This window comes from Camelus dromedarius, chromosome 5 (assembly GCF_036321535.1).
Source record: "Camelus dromedarius isolate mCamDro1 chromosome 5, mCamDro1.pat, whole genome shotgun sequence".
Classification (NCBI taxonomy): domain Eukaryota; kingdom Metazoa; phylum Chordata; class Mammalia; order Artiodactyla; family Camelidae; genus Camelus; species Camelus dromedarius.
Genome location: NC_087440.1, coordinates 50803743 through 50828591, shown reverse-complemented (window position 1 = coordinate 50828591; position 24849 = coordinate 50803743). Strand labels below are relative to the sequence as shown.

At 39.4% G+C, this 24849-nt stretch overlaps 2 protein-coding genes across 4 annotated transcripts; one reads left to right on the top strand and one right to left on the bottom strand.

Annotated features, from left to right (window-relative positions):
• Nucleotides 1–284: 284 nt before the first annotated feature.
• LRR1 (leucine rich repeat protein 1) lies at nucleotides 285–10919 on the bottom strand. Of its 3 annotated transcripts, XM_010982881.3 has the most exons (4): nucleotides 10593–10919; nucleotides 7379–7477; nucleotides 4602–5323; nucleotides 285–1035 (listed from the first exon to the last, which is right to left on the bottom strand). In XM_010982881.3, exons 1-4 carry the CDS (start codon nucleotides 10803–10805, stop codon nucleotides 795–797), a joined length of 1275 nt encoding a protein of 424 aa, XP_010981183.3. In that variant the 5' UTR covers nucleotides 10806–10919; the 3' UTR covers nucleotides 285–794. The 3 variants fall into 3 exon arrangements, with proteins under 3 accessions (XP_010981183.3, XP_031309526.2, XP_010981184.3); XM_031453666.2 differs by lacking the exon at nucleotides 7379–7477 and having other exon boundaries at nucleotides 609–1035; XM_010982882.3 differs by lacking the exon at nucleotides 4602–5323 and having other exon boundaries at nucleotides 609–1035; nucleotides 10593–10914.
• Nucleotides 10920–18222: 7303 nt separating this feature from the next.
• Nucleotides 18223–20116, top strand: RPS29 (ribosomal protein S29). Its single transcript, XM_010982880.3, has 3 exons — nucleotides 18223–18377; nucleotides 18611–18710; nucleotides 20013–20116. Exons 1-3 carry the CDS (start codon nucleotides 18316–18318, stop codon nucleotides 20019–20021), a joined length of 171 nt encoding a protein of 56 aa, XP_010981182.1. The 5' UTR covers nucleotides 18223–18315; the 3' UTR covers nucleotides 20022–20116.
• The last annotated feature ends 4733 nt before the right edge of the window (nucleotides 20117–24849 follow it).

Genomic DNA, 24849 nt, shown 5'->3' with positions numbered 1-24849 from the left:
GATTTGAAGAACAGTGGGAACGAACAGAGTGGAGCCCTTAGCATCCTTAGCTGGTATATGGCCATCAATTTTTTTAAAATTAAAAAACATATTAAGTGAATAATCAGCAGAAAAATAACAGCCCTCATAGAATAAAGACCATAGTCATGAAAAAAGCTAGTAACAATCTTCCGCTACTCCCATCCAACCCCAAAATCTTATTCCAACCCTAAAAATTAAAAAACTTAGAAATTACAAAACTCATCTGCTTAATATTATAAAACTTGTAAAAGCTGAGATATTTGTCCAAAACAACTACTTCATGTTTGGTGAATATAAAATTCCACATATAAATTAGTATACCTGAAAAACACAGAAGTGCTTAAAAACTTACATGTAGTTTTATATCAAACAAGTTTTTACTATAAACTATATTAGTCCATGGTTTATTTTCTGCATACAGAAACTTAATTTCTTTAATTGAAATGCAAGAAGAAAACTGGTAAGACAATTCTATGACCAGAGTGACTGGTAACAAAATCTGTTTAACATTAAAAGATAACCCATTCTGGAAACATTAGGCTGAAATCAACACAAGTGCAATAAACTGATAAAAGTTAACTCCACAATAAAATTAACTGATTTTAATGAAATTAAGATTTCACACGCAAATGACTGAAAATGTCTGAATAACCCACGTCTTTCTCCTCAGGAAAGTATAAAAAAAAAGTATACATATATTTGATACTTAAACCATAAAATGAGTCCCAAATTGGTCTGTAACTAAGTGGAATTTCTTTTTGTGGTATCACCTATTACTTTAACATATCACAGGAATTTACATAACAGGCTAGAGAACAGAAGTAAGAGATAACAGGTGCTTCAGTACCACCCATGTTATCTACTAAGACCACAGTGTGGGCAACAGAGTGCAGATTCATGGTAGTAGTTCCTTGAATAAAACAGCTTAGACAGAATCTTCCACAAACACAGGTTTTTGCAGTATCCAAATCTTGGCAAAGATGGAAAGGAATGATAGGAGAGCCATATGGAATCCTATTGGAAAAAAAATAGTTAAAAACATTTTTTAATATGTTACTAGACCCACAGCTTCATGTATTAGGATATGAATTGTTGGACACTGAGTTTATAACCATGGGAAAATTAAATTTCTCCACTAATTGACTCAGTATATTTTATTTTCCAAACTGGTCAGAATGGGGAAAATATAGCAAGTAAAGCATATGACATACTGTAAACCTAATAGGATCTATACCACTCCATAAAGTAACTTTTAGCACTGCCACTTAATAGCATAACCCACTGAATAGAATGAGACATTTGCCCTTTATATAATCATACTGTAGGATCAATGTAACATAATTTAAATGTATGGCTCTGTCATACACCTTTCTAATGGTAATAAGAGCATTAGTTCTACCTGTGAAGAAACATTTATTTAAATAAATCCATATACTCCTCTAGGCATCAATTGTTCAATGGGGGAATTTTTAACTGTGTAAAACAAATTTAAAATACATGTTAAAATACTAGTTTAACTTTGCTGTCCAACCAAGGCTCTTTGCCTTGCTCATTCTCCCTCCTGCTTAAAACTTCAATGGCACCCAATGCAATTCAAATCAAATCAAGTCAAACTCTCTGCACTCTCTACAGGACACTAAGAGACAGTGTCTTGAGACTGCCTGCCAGCTGCCCAGCTCCTCCACCCTAAACACAACCATACCCCAGTCACTTTGTGTCTCCAACACAGTCTTCTTTGTTGTTTCTCTAGTCCCTAGGCTGGCACATAATAGGTGTTCAGATCTTTTCCCACAAATAAATGAAACCTACTATTACAATTTAAACTGAGTTTAAAACCCTATTAGAAAAGACTGAAAAGATACACATCAAATCAAAAATAGTGGCTTACTTTTTATAAGGGATTTGGGAATGCCTTTGTTTGCAATTTTTCATTTTTTTCACATGAAATAATTTGTTGCTCATGTAAGTAACAATTTTTTAAAACTGTGCCAGGAAGTGTCTACTGTGGTTCACATTCCAGGCTACTGGTTATAGTCTAAGGAAACAGGAAATAGTTAAAAACTGTACTTTCTAGCTAACATAATTTAAGTTCTCACATATTTTTCTAATAGACCATAACTTTATGTCTGTAACCAGTAGTTAGGACAACTTACCAACAGCTAGATAATAGGTACTAATCTATACTCTTTTTAAAACAAGGGGGCTGAAAGATGCAAAATTATACTTTAGTAAAGATTAGGGTCATCTTAGCCAATTTGTTCTGGTATTTTCAAATCACCAGGAACCATTTATAGTATTTCTCATTTGGACATAATTTTCAAATTTGAATAGGTTACAATATATAATTTCTTTTTCATATATCAATCTCAGAGAAAGCACAGAACAAGAGACTTGGGAGAAGTTCATTATCAAAAAACACCATTTAGAGGTCCCTCAAATCAATGGTCTTAACCTGAACAATCAGTTCTGGAGATTTAAAAAAATGTATTGCATACAGTAGAGGCCCATCTTTGGAGATTCTGAACTAGTTGGTCTAAGACAGACTCGAGGATCTGTATTACCAGAGGATCTAGGTATGTATTTCTCATCTATATTATTTAAAAACACCTCTACAACTAATGATAACAACATTGATTTTTAATTGCCAGATAAGCAAATTACATTTATCTATAAGCCCAGCAAGTATGTTATGAGATCTATTATGAGCCTGGCACTGTTCTAGACACTTACATGTATTGTCATTTAACATATAACTTTTAACTCCTAGTTCAGCGCCAACACCTTAAACCACTGGTTCTCAAAGTGTGGTCCCTCGACCAGCAGCACCAGCATCACTTTGGTACTTGTTAGAAATGCAATTTCTTTAGCCAGCCCCTCTCCAAATTTACTGAATAAGAATCTGAGTGTGGGGATCAGTACCCTGCTTTAATAAGCACTCTGTGAAGTGGGGGAATACAGCTCAGTGGTGTACAAGGTCCTGGGTTCAATGCCCACTACCACCATTAAAAAATATAAATAAATACACCTAATTACCCCCAAAATTTAAAAAAAAAAAAAGTGCCACTTGTTGTATGTCAATTATAGCTCTCTGTGTAAAACGCAGATTTCTACCTCAGACCTCTAAAACACAGAATCTACGACAAGACTCCCAGGTGACCTGAATGCACATTAGAGTTTGAGAAGCACACAGTGCAATTCTAGCTAGTGGTACATTAGAATCACCTGGAGATTTAAAAAATACTGGGTCCTACTCTCATTCTGATTTAGTAAGTCTGGGATGGAGGGTAATCATCACAATTTCTTAAAGCTCCTGAGGTGACTCTAAATGTGAAGTAAAATTTGAGAACCACTGCTTTAGAATAAGAAATGAGAGCCCTTAAGCTAGAAACAGTGAAGAGGGAAGACTGGATTGGGTTTCAGTGGGGTCTATGAACATTATAAAGTTGTATGCAAGTCTGTGTGTGTTCATGTGTGCATTTTTCTAGGCCCATAACTTCTGTCCGTTTCTTTTTAAGTTTCTTTTCCCACTAAACAGTTAATCTCTTCTTTGAAATATGGTGTTCCTACCATTTTACAGGCACTCAATAAATATGGTTCACATCTTAGCTTCCCCTCCTATTTGAAAGAAGCAAGAACAAAATGAATAACTGGAGTTTGGTGTCTCATGGATGACCAACAGCAGTGTCCAAAGACAAGGGAAAAAGACCAGCAGCTACTGAGTGCTACTATAGGCCAAATGCTTTGCCATTACTTTAGTTCATTTATCTTCACAACTCTTTAAAATGGGTATTACTGTTCCCATTTCACAGACAAGAAAATTGAATCAAAGAGGTTAAATAAAATAACTTGCTAAAGTCATACTAAGGGGTGAAGCCAGGAATCACATCCAAGTCTGAGTCCAAAGACCCCCCTTTATCACTATGCCAGACTGGAGTTTTCTGACTTCTCGAGTGCATCAGAACTACCTGGAGGACTTCTTAAAACACAGATAGCTAGACCCTACCCTCAGAGTTTCTGATTCGGTAGGCCTGGGGAGGAGTTCAAGAACTTGCAGCTCTAACAAATTCCCAGGTGATGCTGCTGGTCTAGGGAGAAACAATGTCATTCATCCATGTGTTTATTAAATGCCTAACAGATTGCAGGTGTGGGAGACAGTTGTCACATTTTAGACACTAAATGGAAACAGTAGAGAGTAAGACAAGGTCCATGCCCTCATGGATCTTACATTCTAGTGGGAAAATCTGACAGAAGACTAACAAATGTTAAAAAATATATATGCCAGGTCATAAATCTTAGGACAAAAAAAAAAGAAAATCAAGCAAGTTAAAGGAGAGGGAGATAAAACTTTAGACAGGGTGGTCAGGAAAGGCCTTCTGGGGTGCCACTTGGGCAAAGCACTGAATGAAGTGAGAAAGTGAGCTATGAGACTTTCCGGAGGAGAAGCATTCCAAGCAGAGGTAAGGAAGAGCAAGAAGGCCACCATGGCAAGGGGGCAGATCGTGCACAGCATGGCGAGCTAGACTTAAAAAGACTTTGTTACTCTGAGGATGAGGGGAATCTCAGGACGCTATCTGTCTTACCTATTATCTAATACGGCTCGTGCAGAAGATTCCAATAAAGTTAATGGTGTTTGCAGCTTTATAACTGGAAGGACTTTTGGTTGTTCAAAAATATTTCCAAAAAGATCCAAGTACTCAAGGGTTAAATTTTTAAATTCACTAGGCAAAAATGGAAGCTTATTTTGAGCTGCTGACAAAAAACGCAGGTTTGTCAGTTGTCCCATCTTGAAAGGAAGTCGAATCAATTCATTATCATCAAGCTTTAAATCTGTAAGTTCTCGAAGTTGGCAAAACTGCACCGGGAGTGCCTTGATTTTGTTCTTGCTGAGATCCAAACAACGAAGTGACTTCTGGAGTGTAGACTGACACAAGGCTACACTAAATGACTCCAAGTGATTGTCATTCAGGTTAAGCTCTTGAAGGTGGATGAGATCTCCAATTGTAGCTGGAAGCTTTTTGATATGGTTGTGACTCAAGTCTAATTTTCTAAGATTTTTTAAACAAAGCATACGCATATCAACTCGGATAAGCCCACAGTAAGAAGTCTGAAGATGTTCCAGAGAACATGGGAAGTTCTTGCTTAGAGGATAGTCCTTTTTGGATGTGATAACCATTTTAGTTTTAAATTTTTCAAATTCTGAAGTCTTCACTGGTGTGAGGGTTGAAAGGGGTGCCTCGACATCACAGCCTCTATGAGCCAGTCTCACAGCTGAAAGGAAACCCTTTAAACTGCTGGCACTGGCCTGAAGACATAAAAATAAATTGTACAATTATAAATTCCATTTTAGATAGTGCAGGCAAGCTAACTCATCCTAAACAAATTCTGTTAAAAAAATCGTGCAAAGTTATATATGCAAATCATGCAATGATTTATCGAAAATGGCTGTAAATATTTCTTTAGTATTCTATTTTTACTAAATTTTAATAGATACAAAAAAACTTAAAAGTTTTTGAAAAAAAATTATGTTGAAAGACATACTCTAAATAAAATTGTTCGAAGGGGGAACCATAACAGAGAAAAATAAAACAAGAACCGTAACAGTGAAAAATAAAACATGAAAAGATTCCACTTAAGAAAGGCTTAAGATAAACTGACCCAAATCTGCAGTGCCTCTGAGACAGGCTGAGAGAGTGCTGCAAAACGCCCAGGAAGGCCATTCACAAAGACTAGGAATTGTGAAAAGCCAGGACCCTGTCAAAAGCACGGCCAAACAGCACTCACTGCCGAAAGTACTAGAAAACATCAAAAGCAAGAGACTGCTTCCACCTGGACAGAGAAATCACTAATCAAATGGTATGTGAACGGAGTCATCATAAAAATAACAAGTGCTTAAAAATACTTCAGAAATTTTGTGAAGTTTACACGTGAAGGAATAGTGAACTTTCAGCAAGTTTGGGAAACTAAGTGTGTGATCCTATTGGTTGGAATATGGCAGCTTTGTAGAGGAATAAAAGATTACAAATTTGGTATAGGGACAGAAGACAGACGAGCTGGAGGTCAAGGTGAGGAGAACAGAATGATCAGACTGTGGGAAATTGTTGAAGACTTTTGAGTGTGAGAATCACATGACAAGAGCTAAGTGTTATTTTGGCAGCAGTAATACACAGCAAAGTGGAGTGAGGAAAGTCTGGGGACCTGCGTCAAGTTTGGTCCAGCAGAGCGTACAGGTCTGCAGACTTGGGAGTTACACGCAATACAGGGTGAACTATGGGAATGGAAGGCAAGTATGGTAGAGGACAGGCAGAGGATGGGGATAAAGCCTTCATTTCGAGGATAAAAAAAAGGCTGCCAGAGATGGGAGATAAGAGTGGCTGAGAAAACCAAAGGTAAACCAGCATAGTACCCTATCATAGATAAGAGAAAGGAAAGTTTTATTATAAAGGGAGTGGTCATCAGGGTCAAATTCTACAGAGCTCCAAAAGGACGAGATATAATGGCAATATAATGGGCAAACAGGAAGATCACTGATCTTTGAGGTAGTGTTTTGAATAAATCAGTGAAAGCAGTGGCCAAAAGAGATAGTAAGAAAGGGGAGGCAACAGATTTAGCTTTGTCTTACCAGAAATGTCTATTCTATTTTCTTAATTGGTAAGACCTCTCAGCTTGTTTTTAGGTAGGAGTTAGTGGAAGGATAGGGTGAATTTCAAAAGAAAATGAAAACCCACCGGAACAGGAGGAGGTATGACAAAACAACTCCATTCAATACAAATACCTTAAATAGTTATTAAATTTTTAATATCTGAAAAGCACTTGGCATGGGGTTAAGCATAATGCAGGTTAAACATAATGCAGGTTAAACAAGACACTGCCCCTACCCTCTGGGAAGAGGGAAGAGGAAAAGCAAGATAAGGCAAAGAGGAATAGTTTTTTATTCTAATGGTTTATGTATGTTACAAATTGATTATAGTAAATAAAATACCCCCTATAGTGGTTCTAATTGCATTTTATCCTTTTTCAAAAAAAACAAACACCAAATTTAGATTTGTAACCTGTGATTTAGCTGGCAACATGTAGACCTGAGCCACTTGCCTTACAGAGACATGTCTAAGAACACCTGGAGACCTTATCTTGGGCACAGAAGGAAACTAGTTTTCCTTCCCATCCCGGGCAACTTTTCTAAGACTGGCTCTGCCCTTTTAGAGCCATACAAGCCTGCCTGGTAAGCTGGCGTCACCTCTTCAAACATACCTAAAAGTGTCCATCCTGATTCAGCTACGTGGGATATCAGGATGCTCAAAGAGCCTCTTTTTTAAGGAAAATACAGCAACCAACCTAAGCAATGTTTGTAGTACCATACCTTACTTAGACAGATATCCACAGGAGGCTCCTTTAACCGAACAGTGGCTTTCCCCTCATCCACAAACTTGGTGAAGAATTGCTCAACGTTCTCCTTTAGCTGCTTAGAACCAATGGGGAAAAAGGGACAAAACCAGGTACTGTTATTCAATGTTTCTTACAACTGGAACGTGAGCGTCATTTTGCCAGGTTTTGGTTTGGCTTTTGGTCCTTGAGTCCAGATGTTTTGTGGTTTTAAGATTTAAAGTTTCTTGTTTGTTTTTTGGGGGTATTGACACACTGTATCTAGCTTCTAGTAAGACATTATTGTTCTATCGGTCCAGTAACTCTTTCTTCTTCTGAGAACTAAATCCCCTGTGTTTGGGGGCTGTTGACTCTTTTCTCTCATTCTAACGATGTGGCTGTAATTAAGAGTTGCCAATAGCAGTTACTTGCTGCCTTAACTTCAGCCCATTAGCCTGGGGTGGGCATGCCTCCCACAAGACTCTAAACTCCATGAAAGCAGGAGTCTTGTCTAACTTTGTTCACTATTATATAGCCATAACCAGAACAGTGACTGACACATAATAGTTGCTCAGAAATTTTTAATGAGTGATGTTGCTTCTGTTTTAGACTTCAACAACTATTGATTGAGAAGCCACTAAGTACCAGGCAGTATGACAGGGGATTGGGGACAATAGTGGTAAATAAGATCAGCATGGTAATTACACTTAGAAAGTTAACAATCGGATGAGAGACAGATATTAAAAAAGTATAAGCATAACAAGTAAAAAGACAAGGGAAGTACAGGCTGACAAAAGACCTTATATGGCAAAGGAATTTTATCTGGTGCAGGGGTATGAAAGTGACCTTAAAGGTAAGAACTGAAGGATCAGGAGATGTTAGGCAAGTGGAGATACTGGGGGACGAGAGAGGGAATAGCATACCAATAAGATGGAACAATGCATGCAAAGCTTTGAAGGTAAGAAAGCTTGGCAAGCGTGAGGGGCTGAAAGACGTTCAGTATGCCTCAAAGAGCCAGTGAAAAGAGGCAGGTGAGCCTACAGAGGTACACAGAGGTTAGATGGTGAAAGACTGAGTAAACCATGTTAAGAATTTTGGATTTTATCCTAAGAACAATGATATCCACTGAATGACTTTAAGCCAGGAACATGGTTAGATTACCATTTTGAAAAGTTCCCTTTAACTACAGTGTAGGAATGAACTCTGGGAGAGGAGAGAGAATGAGATGGAAGAAAGACAATGGCAGAGGTAGGGAGATCCTTTAAGAAATTAGCCAGGCAAGGGACAATGGTGATTTAGACTACAGCTGTGATGGAAGGAGGTATGAAAATATGAAAGCTACCTAGGAAGTAGAATTGAAAGAATTCATTAATATATTGGATGTGTGGAGGAAAAGGCTTTAAGATTCCTGGATGGAACAGAACACTATCAGAAAAGCAGGGCTAGGAGTGGCAAGGAAAATTAATTTGGGGATATTTTGAGTTTGAAATACTGCAACCCATCCAAGGGAAGATTTCCAATAGGTAGCTGGTTCAAGTTGGAAGTTTAGGGAAAGGACTAGCTAAAGATACAGATCTGGAAATCACATTCAGTTGGGTAATAACCGAAGTCATTAGACAGAAAAATAGAGGGTTGTAGAAAAGAGCCCCAAGGTACTCCCACACTTAGCACTAATGCCTACCCTTCAAGGTCCAGAACCAAACCACCTTAATTCACCCAATAAATGTTTACTTAGTCCCAGCTGTGTCTCAAGCCCTGCGGCACCAGCTCTTCTACAAAACTTCCCCAAGGCCTTTAATCAGAACGCACCTCGGCTTTGATATTATACTACTCTGCTGCTACCTTTATTATAGCACTTATACTAACCCACTTTCGTAAGTGATGGTTTCTGTTTCTCCCTCTCCAGTCTTGAAAAAACAGTGACTAGATCAGGTTTCTTTCCCACAGTATCTAGCACTGCACCCTGCACACAGTCATTCTTCAACTAGTGGTTTGCAATAAAATTCTGGTTAAGACTTCCACCTATTGACTATTTGTACAGTAGAAGTTTTAAGGGAGAGATCATTACAGACTCAAATTAGGCAGGATCTGAGCCGGGCTTGAAAAGATGCGTGTCAGGGAAGACAACAGGGAGAAAAAGGAGACCCAATTCTAGTTATATGAATTTGCTTCTATCACCAAAGAGTTCTCTAACCTATAAAATGTTGGGTGATTTCGAAAGTCCTTTCAATTTGAAAATTGTAAGAATTGATTCCATGGACGGGGGGAATTATTTAGACTTTCAACTACTTACATCAAACATTTAGGTGGCTCTGAATGAAATAGCAATATCTCGTTTCCTCAACTAAGAGCATTCACTGTGCAGTACAACACTATAATGTAAATAATTCCAGAAATTGTATAAAACCCAGTCAAGATTCAGATGCAAGGGTGGGTGATGAATTTTCCCCTCAACTTTATTGTAGTAGGCACAAAGGTATTCCAGTCATTATCACAAAATAACGTGCCTAGTAATCAAGGTAAAAGGATTTTATAAAACTTGTGCTTTAAAAATTCTATTCCAACTTCCAACTTCTTCTAGAGGGTGTACTACTGCTATGTAGATACGAAAAAGCCCTGAACCTAACAAATCAGGACTTAAGAAATCAAACATTTAAAGGGGAAAAAAAGGAATGTAGTAGTCAGTAATTTTAATAAAAATATCAAAATGCGATCCAAGCATTATTACTTGATACAGTACTAATCTAGCCCAGCGACCTTAAGATACCTCATCCCACAAAGTTTTAAACAAAACTAGCGAAAAGACTGTGGAAGCAACAGGACTTACTGAACCAAAATGCAGTCATTTTACTGTTCCCCCAAACTAGACTGATGCTTCATTGATAGTTTAGCTTCAAGCAGGCCGAAATTTCAAAGGCTTTAAAGGGGCGGGGTTGCTATCTACTACTAAATAGCGACGCTGTCAATACGAAGTCGCAGAAATGGGTAAGAAAAGTAACAAGAAAGTGCCCTTTCAAAAGCCTTCCTCCTTCGGGTCAGTAAGGAGACACCCAGGATCCCAGTGTCGGGGTGGTCGTGGGGCTCAGGGCCGGGCGATCAAGAATCCCCAAAACGGAGTCCAGCCTTGGAACCGAGGCCGGCCCGCCTCTCTCTAGGCTCAGGGCAAGAGCGCCCGGCTGCCCCTCCTGGCAGGGACCGCCAGCCCCACGCACCTCATAGCGGGTCCCGCTCTTGTCCTTCAGGGTGGAAATGAATAGGCAGGCGGGGTGCCGGCCGCCCCGCTCGCTCCCCGCCCGGGGCCGCGGCTGAGTCCTGGGCGCCTGCTGACAGAGGCTCAACACCGCCCGGACGCCCTTGCCCCGGTTCCTCAGGCCCAAGGCTGGTAAGTGCCGACTGACCACCTCCACCTCACAGTGCAGCTTCATCTCGCGGAAGACCCCTCCACCAGCTTCCAGGGCTTGGCTTTGAAACTTCCCCCTTCCCGCCGCGCCGCGCCGCCGCCGGGGCCCTCGAACTCGCAGCTGTCCGGGGATCTGCCTGCCTGCTCGATGTGCCTACGTCTCTGGCTTTCTTAATACAGCCGGTCTACGAGTCCTGTGGAGGCGGATGGCGTCCCCTCTCCTTTTCAGGGCCAAGTCCGCACTGTGACTGCGGCCCATGGGGCGCGGAAACGCCCTCCTGAGGACCCGGCTCGTGCCTCCCGAAACGGGCGATCGGCGAGGGCGCCACGTCCTTCCCTGGAAGCGCGCGCGCGGCTGACGGCCGACGGCCGCAATGGTTATTGTTTGGGGCGGAGTGGTTGTTTCCGCTGTTGACACTTAGCGCGCTTCCCTCACGCGTGGGGTCCTTAAGTTTCCCAAGGAAAGGCCGCTGTCTGGCTGTTAAAGGGAAGGTGTTTTTACCTTGGGCACTTGGGACATTGCTTATTGCCCGATGCCAGCCAGGGCGCGATTTCCTGGTGCTGATAGGCTGGTGTTTTGTTTTTGGTGCCCCGGAGGCGACACCTGCCATATGAAAAGAGAACTTGGTATGACAGTATTTGACCTGGCAATAACTGTTGAACAAATTCCCACTTTGCAACTGCTAGTTGGTTGGATGGAGTGACTGGCTTAACTGCATCTGAGACTTGGAAAGTCCGTCCAGACCCCTTATGCATACCCTCCGGAGTCCTTATTCTAATTATTAAAGGGCCAGGCCCTGGGTGGGGCGAGGGAGGGGCTTGCTTTTAGGATCTTAGTCTTGCCGTCTTAAAATTTGCACGCTCGCCTCACCCTGATCCCAGAGCTTTATTAAATATTCCGTTTTGTCTGAGATGTACTTTTGCAAATGTGAAATTGCCTCCAGAAATACTTTTCGATTCAATTATGACAATATAATGGTTTATCCTTAAATGTGCGTCCTTGTGTACAACAGGTTGAACCTAAAGTGTTACGTGTAGATTCCTTTCTAAAAAACATAATTCGTTCATGGAAAGTTGTGATAAGATAATAAAAAGTTAATTTCTCCCTCTTCAGTATTTTTGCATGTAGAGCATGAAATCACTGCTCAATATTGAGCAACACTTACTCTCATGGCTAGGAAGTGTAGCTGAAAAATGTGGCCTGCCATATGGGTAAACAAAGGAGGTGCCACTGCAGGCATCCAGAACTGTGCACCTTGAGGGGATTCAGGTTGGAGAAAAGCAGGATACTGGACCTAGATGCTTAAGGTGCTTATCAAAGGAATGATTTCAGTAAGCCCAGACTTTTGCATCTTCCCATACGTAGAAAAGCTCTAAATTCATTAACTTGAGATGTTTTCTTTTCTTTAATTAACAGTGATCTTTTGACGTTCAGGCTGAATGGTTTTTGCCGCAAAAATCCTGTATATCCTGGCTCCTCACTTACCTCTTTGGAGTAGACCCTCAGTGATCTGAGAGGCTGTCTTCCAGGCTTAAATCCTCAGATTTGTCCACCAAATAAAACATAATTCTCAACTTTTAGGTTGTGCATTTTTTTCCAGTTGACAGAGAAACAGAATTAACCAAAAAGACACCCTTGACTTTGCAAAGACATTAGATGTTACAGGAATTACCTATTTTTGTTCTTTAAGTGGGTAATAATATAGAAGAAAATAAAACACCTGCTTAAACAAATACATTAAATTATACTCTGCACCTCTAGGGAAAGTGGGCAAAGCTTAAATGTTAGACAATTACTGTTGCAATTTTATTTATTTATCTTATTGAAGTAATTTTAATTAGAGTAGAAATGTACAAAAAAAGAATACCAAAAAAAAGCCTCAGCCATTTATTTGGAGTAACTTGGGTTGTTGAAACATGAATTCAGTAATTAAATTTTAAATAATCTAAATATATGAAAGTTACTTAACAGTTCCAAGGGGATTTTAGAGTATCACAATAGTGTGTACTGCCAGAGACTTATCTTCCTAATTGCCAGAGTCTCAAAAAAGATTGGTGATTCCCAAAATATTTAATAATTAAATATAATTATCTTACTAAATTAGATATATTGCACTGATAGCAAAATAAACATACATCAGTTTTTGAGATAGCATCCCCCTCCCCCCACCCTCCCCTTAGTCCATCCATTTTCAATGGCTAAATACTTGGATCTGATGTTCATTTCGGTGTTACTGGATTGCTTACGAAGCAAAGGATTCGTTGAACATCTATCCACACTTTTCTCTCTACTACCATACAAATAAAGTCTGCTTGTTGACCTCCTCTATCCTCAATTACCTCAAGCTAGTTTGCATTGCAGACTGACTGGACATGGAAATACACAGGGAATTTTTAATTGGGCTACAGGTTTTTGACAAAAGGAACTAGAGAAATAGCATCTGGATTTGTTTTCCTTCTCTAAAATTGGTTTCTCTTCTTCCTGTCCTACATGCTACACTCATTCCCCTCTTTTCTGTTTTGTTTGTACTAATTAACCCTATTAATCTTTCAAAACATGTTTCAGTTTCCACTAAACTTTCTTTAACATCTTGGTCTTCCTTTTTGGAAGTTTGCAAATTCAATTGCACTTAAAATTACCTTTCACTTCTTTTATTTCCCCAGGTTTCTGGTGCACACCAGGCACTCAACCGACAATTAATTAAATATTTCTGACTTCCCTAATTTGTGCCCAGAGTAAACTATACTCACTTAGGTTTGTAGCTCACTTGGATTGGGTCAAGCTAGTAAAATCATATGATATCATATTCTTAAAGAGAGAGGTCACAATCTGTGGACAGTGCAGACTTGTCTGCCCTAGCGTGTTGGGACCAGATCTTGAAGTAAGTGTTTTTAATGGTAAATTTCATCTAAACTAAATAAAGCTAAATAGCTTACAAATATATACCTAAGAATTAGACCTTTATAGTGCTGCTTTGCCCCTGTGAACACTCTTTGCTCATGTTTTATAGGTTGTGCTTCCACTATGATTTTCCTAATTAATACCCACCTTCCCACTCTTAGTATTGCCATGTCAGTTCAGAGCTGCATTAATTCCTCCCAAAATTATTTCTAAACTTAACAGGTCTTCTTATTTCAATACATTTATTCATTCATGTAATATTTATGGGGTTCTTGCTGTACGCCAGCACCTATGCTAGATGTTTAAAAGGCAAAGATGAATTTACATTGTTTAGAAGAGACAAATAAACCAATAATTATATTACAATGGGATTGTTGCGGAAAAATGTGTTACAGCTTGGTGTTACAGCTCAGTTGTGACAGCAACCTGGATCCGGGCGAGAAACCAAGCAGCACTCGGAGAGTTGGAGAACTCAGGTTTATTACACCAGCGGGCCGAGAGGAGTTAACACTCCAAGCTCTGGACCCTGTCTGTAGGTTTACACAGGCCTTTATAGGCTTCCCGTTTACACTTTGCAACATCATACGCAAATAAAGTATAATAAAAGTTGACCACCTAGGAACAAGCTTTGTAGAAATAGACCAATCAGACTTCTATCCATTACAGGTTATTACAAGATACTGAATATAGTTCCCTGTGCTATACAGTAGGACCTTATTGTTTATTTTATTGTTGTCTATTTTATATATTGTAGTGTGCATCTGTTAATCTTATATATAGTAGAGTACATCTTTTAATCCCAAACTCCTAATTTATCCCTCCCCTCCTTTCCCTTTGGTGACCATAAATTCATTTTCTATGTCTGTGTCAACTCTGCATTTTAAAACATACCATATTTCTTTTAGCAAGTTTGGAAGTTTGCAGCAAGAGAAATCTTAGGTTATCTTACCCAAAATAATTGCTATATGATTACTTATTTAATGCCTGTCTTCACCTCTAGACTGCAAGCTTCCTGACAGGTTCTGAGTTATATGCAAGGCCTAGGCTTAGCATAGTGTTCACATGTACCCAATGCTTATTTGTAGGAAGAATGAATGAGTAAATGAATAACTGATACCCATTACTCATGCAACAAATATTTATGAGAGGCTGCATTATGCTAAAATTGAGTAAGCTTTCAGACTAGAATGTATTTGGTTAATATTGCTTTTGTTGGAGTAAGTAGCTAGCCATTTGGGAGGGAGGGAAGGTGGATTTCTCTCCCTCACTCCTGGAGGATGGTGAAATAAATTTTATGTGGATTGAAGGTTTAAATGAAAACCAGAAATGTAAAAGTACCACAAGAAAACACAGTAGAGCTTTTTTAGAATTTTGATCCAAGACATAAAGGTTGTAACCTCACAATTGAATAAATTTTAATACATAAAATTTAAAACTTTTTGCATGGAAGAATACACCATAAATAAAGAAATAAATAAGAATCTGGGGTTATGGTGAATAGAATAACTTTGCAACCAATATGAAGGTCAAAGGGCTAATTTTCTTCCACATAAGCATTTGCAAATGTACAAACTACAGACCAGCAACACATCAAGACAGTGGGCTGTAGACTTGAAGGAGAAGGCCCCAGATAAAGATCCATGGTTGGCTTATAAACATAGGAAAACATGCTCTGCATTATCAAAATTCAAATTGAAATAATATTTACCATTTTTAGGCTGTCAGAGGACAAATATAAACATGTTTGCTAGTTCACACTGTTGTGGGATTGTGGGAAAACAAATACTTTGTATGGGTGTGAATTTGAACCGCTACAATTTCTAGAGAGGGCAAATTGGTAATATCTATCAAAAATTTCAAAGCTCATATTCTTTGGCCTAGCAGTCCCATTTCCAGAATTTTATTTTATACATACTATTATAAAGTACAAAGACATACTATTATAAAGATATACAATTAGATAGAGATATAATTTAACTATGAAAAAGAATATTCACCCAAAGATGTTTCAATTTAACTTCATTCATTATTTTTGCTATATGTTTCTCCATAGCTTTTATACCCTTCTAAGATGCTTTATGAGCTACCTATTTGTGAAAACGCTGGGTAGAGTAGGCTTCTGTTTCTGTAAATGAAAAGAGATGTAATAAACATATATATGAACATAAATACAAGCATATGTTATGGACACATTTATACATATATGTGTCCATATATGTACATATAGATATACACTTGTGTGAGAGGATGGGTACATAGACTATTTCTTTAAAGATCCCCCTCCCCCAAACTGATACCACATTGGTCTGGACAGGAAGACTGGAGAAATAGGGGTCTGGGATGGATGAAAACTTCCTTTTTATTTTATTATTTTTTTGAGATTTAAAAAAACATATATTATGTATCTGTTTTCCTTTAGAATGTAGTTAATTAAAATATCAACATTTGTTGAAATGGATATACATATATGTTCTGAAATTGAAGATAGCTCGAGAGATGTTGATCTTTTTTTTGTTTTTATCTTTTTGTTTTGTTTTTTTGTGAGATGTAGATCTTCAAATGACAAAATTCTGGATGTACAATCAGAAATAACTTTGAGAATAATCTGAGGAAGAAAAGAGAAGATATCTTGAACCATTGTAATCTTTTAAAAATTATGGAGACCAACTAGGAAAGACGTGAGAAGGCTATAAGTGGGCAAATGTTAGCTTTTGAGAGGCACTTGAGTTTTGTAAACTACGCATCAATGACTGATAGAAATTCCAGGCAAACTGTAGAAGCTTGACATTGGGACTTCAGTAGTCAGGATTTAAGTTAAAATTCCTTTCAGTCTTATCAATTCTTAGGCCTTTGGGGTATCCTCCTCTTAATCTCTTCACTGACCACAGTAGCATTTCTTTGAACAGGTCCAAATTTTATCCTCTGCTTGAAAATTTTCAAAGATGTTCTAGAATTTTCAGGCTGATGTCAAAAGCTCTTGGTTTAGAAAAAGATTAAAAAATTCTTTTCATCATCTGGCTGCTTTATACTGCTCTAATGACCTCATCTAACTATTACACTAGGTTGATTACCTTCTTCAAACTTTTTCCAGCTCATTCTTTGGCTCAAACTCTTCCTCTCCTTGAGCATTCCCTTCCATTAAGCGCTGCCTGTATAAATACTCTTCACTTAAGGTCTACTTCAAAGGGCCCCACAAATGGACCTCAAGCAGGAATTAATCTCTCTCTTTGCTTCTCTCCTATTCTATGGGCACATCCATCACTAAATACAGATTTTCTTGCTTAGTTGTCGACAAAGCATTGAGTCACAAAAGTTGAAACTGGAAGGAAGGGCTCTGAGGTAATCCTATTTTCCTCACTACATTTGTTTTGAGGGTAGGATCAAGTCACACCTGATTTTTCAATCTCTGACTTGACTCCTTCTTCATCATGCAACAAGGAGCCTAATTTAGATTGGAAGGGGCATCCTACCAGAATCCTGAAATAACATACCTTCAAAAGCTGTGGTGCTTCAGTCCTAATATAAGAATTCATGTATAAAAGTTTCCTGCATTTTTGCAGATTGTGATACATTTTATAGATCTGGTTAAAGCTTTGGTGTCAGAGCCATGTACAATTTTAGGTTTATCTAGAGACATTATAAATGACCATGTGGATTTTAGACATTTTTCAGTAGATTATTAGATGGAATTTGTGTATTTAATTTGATTTGTCACCAAATCATCAGGTCTAAGCATCATTCAATGCATATTTACTTGTTTCTTACTTTAAACTCAACTGCATTTAAACATTAAACACACTGTCTCGTGTCATTTTGGAATGGTGTAGGTTTATTTCGACTAGCAGTGTGTTAGAAAAAAATGTTGAAAACATTTTAACAAAATAGGAACTCCTATCGTTGGCTCCTAATTATTACAGTTGATTTTAAGTGATTTTGTAATTTTATCCCAGTAGGTGTCAGTGCTGAGTTAAGGCAAAAATGCTTTTTCTAAGTGTAAAATTTTAATTAAAAGAACGTAGAAGGTTCAGGTGATGAAGAATAGACGGTAGAATAGTCAGGTCATTATTTCTTGAGGGCTCAAAATTCATTTCTGGGTGCTCAAAAGAGACGGGGTCTCGCTATGTTGCCCAGGCTGGAGTGCAGTGACTATTCACAGGCGCGATCCCACTACTGATCAGCACGGGAGTTTTGACCTGCTCCGTTTCCGACCTGGGCCGGTTCACCCCTCCTTAGGCAACCTGGTGGTCCCCCGCTCCCGGGAGGTCACCATATTGATGCCGAACTTAGTGCGGACACCCGATCGGCATAGCGCACTACAGCCCAGAACTCCTGGGCTCAAGCGATCCTCCTGCCTCAGCCTCCCGAGTAGCTGGGACTACAGGCGCGCGCCACCACGCCCGGCGACCGGGGGTGGCGCAAAACGAGACTAGAGGCTGAAGTGTGGTGACGTCATCAGCTATGCCCGCCTAGAAAATTTCCAAGCTTCCTCTTCTCTCAGGCGAAACAGCGTGTCCACACTGCGCACGCGTCGCTTGTCAGCACTGCCTTCTGGGTAAGATGTCTCCCCAAAATTTGAAGAGCGCATGCGTGCGCTGCCTCTTTCCTTTTGCCTCGTTGCATCCGAGGAAGCAAGATGGGTCACCAGCAGCTGTACTGGAGCCACCCTAGAAAATTCGGCCAGGGTTCTCGCTCTTGGTGAGAAATAATGTGGCTTTAGGGAAGGGTTGCTTTGGGGTGTGACGCTGCTTGAAATGTATATAGCGGAGCCGGCAGGCGGCGCGTGGGGGGAGAGGAAATCGGAGCTGTGGCTGCCGCCATTACAGGCCTCTGATGGGTCCGCAAAGGCTGGTAGTGCGGGTGGCGGTCTCCCAAGTGCCGAATCCTTTTAATTTCTGCAGCCTGCCGTAACGCCGTGTCTCTCCTTGCAGCCGCGTCTGCTCAAACCGGCACGGTCTGATCCGGAAATACGGCCTCAATATGTGCCGCCAGTGTTTCCGCCAGTACGCGAAGGATATCGGCTTCATCAAGGTACGTGTTGGCGGACGCCATGCTCTCCGGTTCCCGTGGGGGCACAAGGAGCGAGTAGTTCCGTGGTGTGACCGTTTGACCCACGCCGTTTCCCCCTTTTAGTCAGCAGGGCTATTCCCCCGTAGTGGTTGACATTGTCGAGTTTTTGCAGTCAGGTTAATAGAATGTAGCGGCAAGAGGTGATAGGCCTTAAAAGTGATCGGTCTTTCTAATCCCCTTTTACCCACCTTTGCCAGTTTTAGGTGCCATGTATAATGTTGGGTGAAATTATTCACTTAGCAGAAACCACTACAGTTAAATATTAGATCTCTAGTCATATACATCTATTTTTGAGCAAAATACGTGCGTTGACCACTGCCCCGAAATGTTCAATAGCGTCATACAGTGAAATGAGCTTGAGGTTTGGGGCCAGGTAGACTTTTAGGATTCAGAGAGGTTTGCCGTTTAATAATCCTATGACTTTGGTCAAGTCATTAGATGGTAAGTTTTTGCCTTTTAAAAAATGCACCATTGTTACAAAAATTAATGTGTATATGAAGCTTTCTTGGCTCCTAAAAGTCACTTAAATGCTGCAGGTTTTGTCGTTTTTTTTTTTAAAGATGAAAACTAACTGCTTACTGGCTCTTGGAGATACAGTCACTGGTCTTTGTACTTAGAAGATGGCAATATTCAGTAGAACCTACTTGTTAAATTTGGATGTCCTTAGGTTGAAGTGTTACGGTGGATATAAATGGTTAGTGTGAGATTTCTGTGACAGGTGAAATATTTTTAAGCTTAAATTTTTGGCTTGGACTAAATGTTTAACAAGTACACGTTTAGTGTTACAATGTGTAAGTTCAGTGTCTCATTGGGAGGTAGTACATCGCAGATGAGAGAATGCACTCAGGCCCACTAGTTTTGTGTTCCATTTCTCAGAGGTTAAGGTTAAATGAATTAATTTATGAACGGCTCCTAGAATAGTGTCTGGCAGACGTTTGAGTACAAAAATAGCTGTGTAATACCTACTAAAAGATCATCCTGGGCTTTTAATAAAGATCATTTTATGTAGCAGTATTTTTCTAAGTAGAAAATTTCTTTGAGGGTAGAAGTGGGAAATTCACTGTCTAAAATAGTTGAGATTTGTGGAGCAGCTTGTAGTAGATATTCAGTAAATATTTAAGTTGTTTAAATCTGTATAGCTAGTTTGGGTCAGATTTCCAATTTAAACCTTGTTCTGTAATAAGCCATTTTTTTCTGAGAATAAAGTGGATATTTAAAGCGTTCTGAATTAATACGTTTCTTGTTTGCCTTTTTTTATTTCAGTTGGACTAAGTGAACGTCCTTGAATGGATCGTCCAGCACATCTACCCTATGCAGAAACAATGCTAATTCCTTGTATATAAAATAAAAATTTCAATTATGAGTGATTTAATGTGAATGGAAGAGTCAGTGACTGTAGAAATCTTTTATTTGCTGTTACCTTCTCAGTGGATTTGTGTTCAAAATATGTGGCTTATTTTCTCTCAGTTACATAAAAGTATTCATACAGAACTCTGGCCAGGTTTATTTTTATGCTTCAAAAAAACCATATTTGTTAGTGGCCTCTATATAGCAGCATACAGCATATATAACTTGAGACAAATTGTCTTTTGAGTAGTTGGCTTGCTATGGTGAGCTGGGGGCAGTGAAAGTAAAACTTGAAAATTGATTTTGAGAAAGAAGGCTATCACTAAAACCTTCTCTGAGCATTTGCCTAGGGGTGGCAGTCTTAGCTTTTGGGATAATTCACAGAAAAGCTTGTAAATTTCTTTTTTGTATGTGGAAGGGGGCAGTGATTAAAAGTAAAATGGGTCTTATTAACAGTACATCTCTGGGGCAAGGATAGAGATGGGGAAATAAGTCTGTTAGAATATTTTAGGCAAATAATCTTGGCTTGGACTAGGATAAAAGTGGTTGGGGTGGTCACAGTGACTTCTGAAGAAAAGGCAGTTTGTTTAAGGATTGCGCGTGGGAGGTAAAGGATGACAGGGTTTGGGTCTGAGCAATTGGAAGGGTACAGTTACTGTTGAGCTAGGACTGAAAACTTGGCTTGGAGAAGAAGAAGAGTGCCGTTTGGGGTGTGGTAAATTCAAAATGCTTACTAGACATCCATGTGGAGGTCTGAAGTAGGCCTTCTGGAATCCACAGGGGACTGGAGATCCAACTAGTCCTCAAGAGTATGAATAGTACCTGCTTTTTGGGGATCCTATGACTAGATGAGTTCTAGGCCCTAAAGTCGGGATTAAATAATACTTGGAGAAGACTGTTCTGAGTTGTTTCAGGAATAGGTAGGAAGATGAGGATTCAGCAGACTAAAAGAACCAAAAAAATGGCTTACTAGAAGCCAAGCAAAAAGTGATCAACTGTAAGTGCCTCGCAGTTGATTGCTATGAAGTCAAATGGGAGAAAATGTGACATTGGGAGCTGGATAGGGAAGAATGTTCTGATTGTGGTTAAATTAGCTGTGAAATTCTCAAAATAGTTGAACACATGGCTAGTGTACCTCCTAAAACCTTAAAAGGAGCTCATAGAAGTTAGGGACACGGACACTTCAGTTTCATGAGCTTCATAGTAAATCTACCTCTACTGACCCTGAATCCCAGGAGTATGTGGTAATATGTGGATTTACCATGTAGGTTTTTGTTTTTTAAAGTGTTAACTGGGAGACTGTCTAGGGAAGACCTAGGTTTTGAACAGGGTAAGGAGGTTGGTAGAATATTGGGAGAGGATGTTGAGGATGTAGCTGTTTTCTGCTGATTCTACAGATAGAGTGGGTGGGTGAGAAGCAGTGCCAGCTGAGCAGATGTAAACGTTTTTGGATGAAAAGAGGCTTACACATCTAGTGATTTAGGTAAGTGAGGTGATGTGTGTTTGATTTGGTTACCAGTTTTAAGGAAGAGATGGGGTAGTCCTGGGTACATGCTAATGCAAGAGTTGAGCAGTGGCTGAAGGAACTCATGGAAGGGAACATTGCCTATCCAGTCCTGGCCTCTGTGTGTGTGTGTGTGTGTGTGTGGTGGTAACGGGTAGGAAGGCTGGTGTGGATAAGTGTTCTTCTCTGTTAGGTGTTGAATAACTTGCTGCTGAAGATGGGATTCTAAAATATATATGCCAGACATGCTAAGTGCTATGTGTCCTATCTTTTTCAAAGCTTTTCTGTGGATATTACCCTCACTACATAGCTGAGGAACCTGAGGCTTAGCGATTAAGCAGTTTCTGCCCAGTCTTCCCAAGTTAGAAAGGGATCAAAACTGGACTGAAGCTCGAGTCTGACATCAACACTAATACTCTTAATCCCCACAACACACTTATCGTAAGGTTGAAAGACTACCTCTTATCTCCAAAGATCAAGTAATTACATGATGGCAAGCACTGCTTTTTACCACAATTTGATGCCTTGTATATTAAGAGTAGGTTGTCAGTTGTTGAGTTGAATTAGATTTCTGAGTAAAAGTTCAATAATGTTGATGGCAAAATGTGATAGGTCCTGTAAGAGAGATTTATACAACCATTGGAGCATAGAGGATACAGTCTTGGGTTTGGGTCAGTTGAATTTTTAATTTAGGGCTGAATGGAAACCTAGTAAAGGACTATTCAAGGGAGAATTCAAAGCATCACACTTGAGGTGAATCAAGGATGTTGAAAGAAATTTATAAGTAAATGTAAAACTTTTCAGTAGGGGAAGGAAGTCAATTATCCATCAGATGGAATTTGCAAGTCTGTGGATAAGTATCATTTATGTACAACTTGCAGAGCTACAAAATAGCTCAAAGACTCGGAGCCCCTCACCCCAAGATTGCTAGACAAAGCTCTTAAGTTGCATGAAAAACACCCAGTCATCTTTTGGTCCGTTTTGAAGTCTTTTACAGTTTTTCTCCACAAACTCTTAGGCATTCACTTAAAATGGTAAAACTTTTGAGTGCATACTATATGCCAGGCACTGTTCTTAGTTAGTGCCTTAACTTGAATTTGTTCCTTTAATACAACTCTGTGAGGTATAATCCCTATTTATAAAAGAGGCAACTGAGGCACAAAGAGTAACTTTTCCAAGATAGCACAGCGAGATTCAAACCACCACATAGTATGTCTCCAGAACACCTGCTCTTGGCATTAAACTCTAAATATCCAACAATTAGAGAAAGCATTGGTAAATATTGGTGTTCTACAAAATAGCCCAGAGAAACATTTTTCAATAAAAAGTGGAAAATTATCTGTACAGTACAATTTCACTTTTAAAAAAAAGCACCAAAAAAAGGAAACATGCCTGTATGTTAGCAGTGATTGCCTTTGGGTAATAGAATTATAGATGATTTGCTCTGAAGCAGTCAGGTTAAGATTTGTTTAGGGGTGGGATATCCAGTGATGCAGTGTCTGTCTAGTGCCCTGGGTACCAACATTGCTACTTAGGCCTTTGTTCATCCCCACACAGCTCATTCTTTTTTTTACTGAAGTACAGTTGATTTACAGTATTGTGTCCTCATTCTGTTTTTAGATTGCTCTGATAGCAACTTGTTATCATTTCTTCCCACTGATTTCCACCATTTGATATTAACTCTATGTGGTCCTATACAAAACAAGTCTAATCTCTTCTATAAAAAAGAAAGGTTCGTTATTTAGGCATGAGAACTCTCATGTTCTGGAATCTTCTTATTTCGATCTAACCATTCCTGATTATTTCAGCTGTTCCTTATAGGGCATGATTTATGAGCCGTCTTTGGTGTTCTCTGAGTTAATTACACTCCATACAGATCCTGACAGGGTCCTACACGGCATGTTTCACAGGGCAGGCATGCAGTAAAAATGTAGTGAATGAATGACTGAATGAGTAGATTTGGTAATTAATTTGGTTGGGCATCAGTGCTTCTTCACTTTTTATGGGCCCTCTTTTACCATTACAGAAAGACCAGAAACCCTGGCCTTAACAGCTATCTACATGCCCCAGACAATTTTAAATCAACCTGTTTTGTATAACCTCTGCCTGGGACATACTTCTTGTTGAAAACTATCTTTAATAATTGATGCCTTAGAGAATTGGGCTTTTTGGATAGACAGCTAAGCTCATCTAGTGATATGCCTAAGAAGGTTAAAACAAAGTGTTTGAATTTCATTGATGTCCACGAAAATTAAAAGAGGGAAAAAGGAAGAGAAGGCTGAGCTACCAGAAGTTTCTCTATGGTTAATCTAGAAAATTAAAGGCTCAGTTTGTTGATATCACTGAGTATATATGTGTGTAGGAATCCAAGCTATTTAGGGGCTAAAGATTAGATTATTGGATGTGCTAGTTCCAGGTGTCCTCTATCAGAGTCATGAAAGAATTGGAAGTGACAAGCTTAATACAGATAGGCTAATTATTATATAATGTCTCAATATAAAGTCATTTGATTAATGACATAATTCATAGGAGCCAGGACCGACTTTGCTGAAAATCCTTTTGTTAAATTCAGTGTATTATGTATATCAATGGTGACCACTTCCTAGAGCTGATCTCAGACTTGACCTTCTGAGTCCTATCAACAAATGCTGGATTCCCTGATAGATTTATTGAAGGCCTGGAGAACCACAATGCTCCCCCTTTCTTTCTGCCCCCACCCCCAACATTGTTCCTATTTGTCCCCTTATCCCCTGGACACCTTTTTGCTTGCTTACAAAGAGATCCCTGCCTGCCTGAATGGGGCAAGGACTATAACATCTCTGGCTCTGCAAGTGACTGGTGTGGTCCTCAACCAGGCACCATCCCAAGAGTTTAAAGGATACATTTCAGAAAGCTGTGCTCTTGGCCAAAGTGACCAATATTACCTTCATCTTGGGATGTATGTTATTGGTCACTTTCCTCTGTGGGTGACTCCTGTAAAGCAATAGGGTATGGGGTCCCCGGAGAAAGAGAACCCAATATGACTTTTTTGACATAAGAGAAGCCATTTTTTGGCCTAAGCCATTTTGTAATTTAAGCCTGGCAACAATGTTTGCCTGAGAACAGGTCTCAGTACTAATGATCTTAAGAGAACAAAAGGACAAATTTATCAGACAACAACAGCAAAGATAACAAATCAGTTGTAAACTGAGAACCTCTCAGTTCTATTTCAATGGTAAAGACTAGCCTAAAGCACTGTCTTGAGTGGTT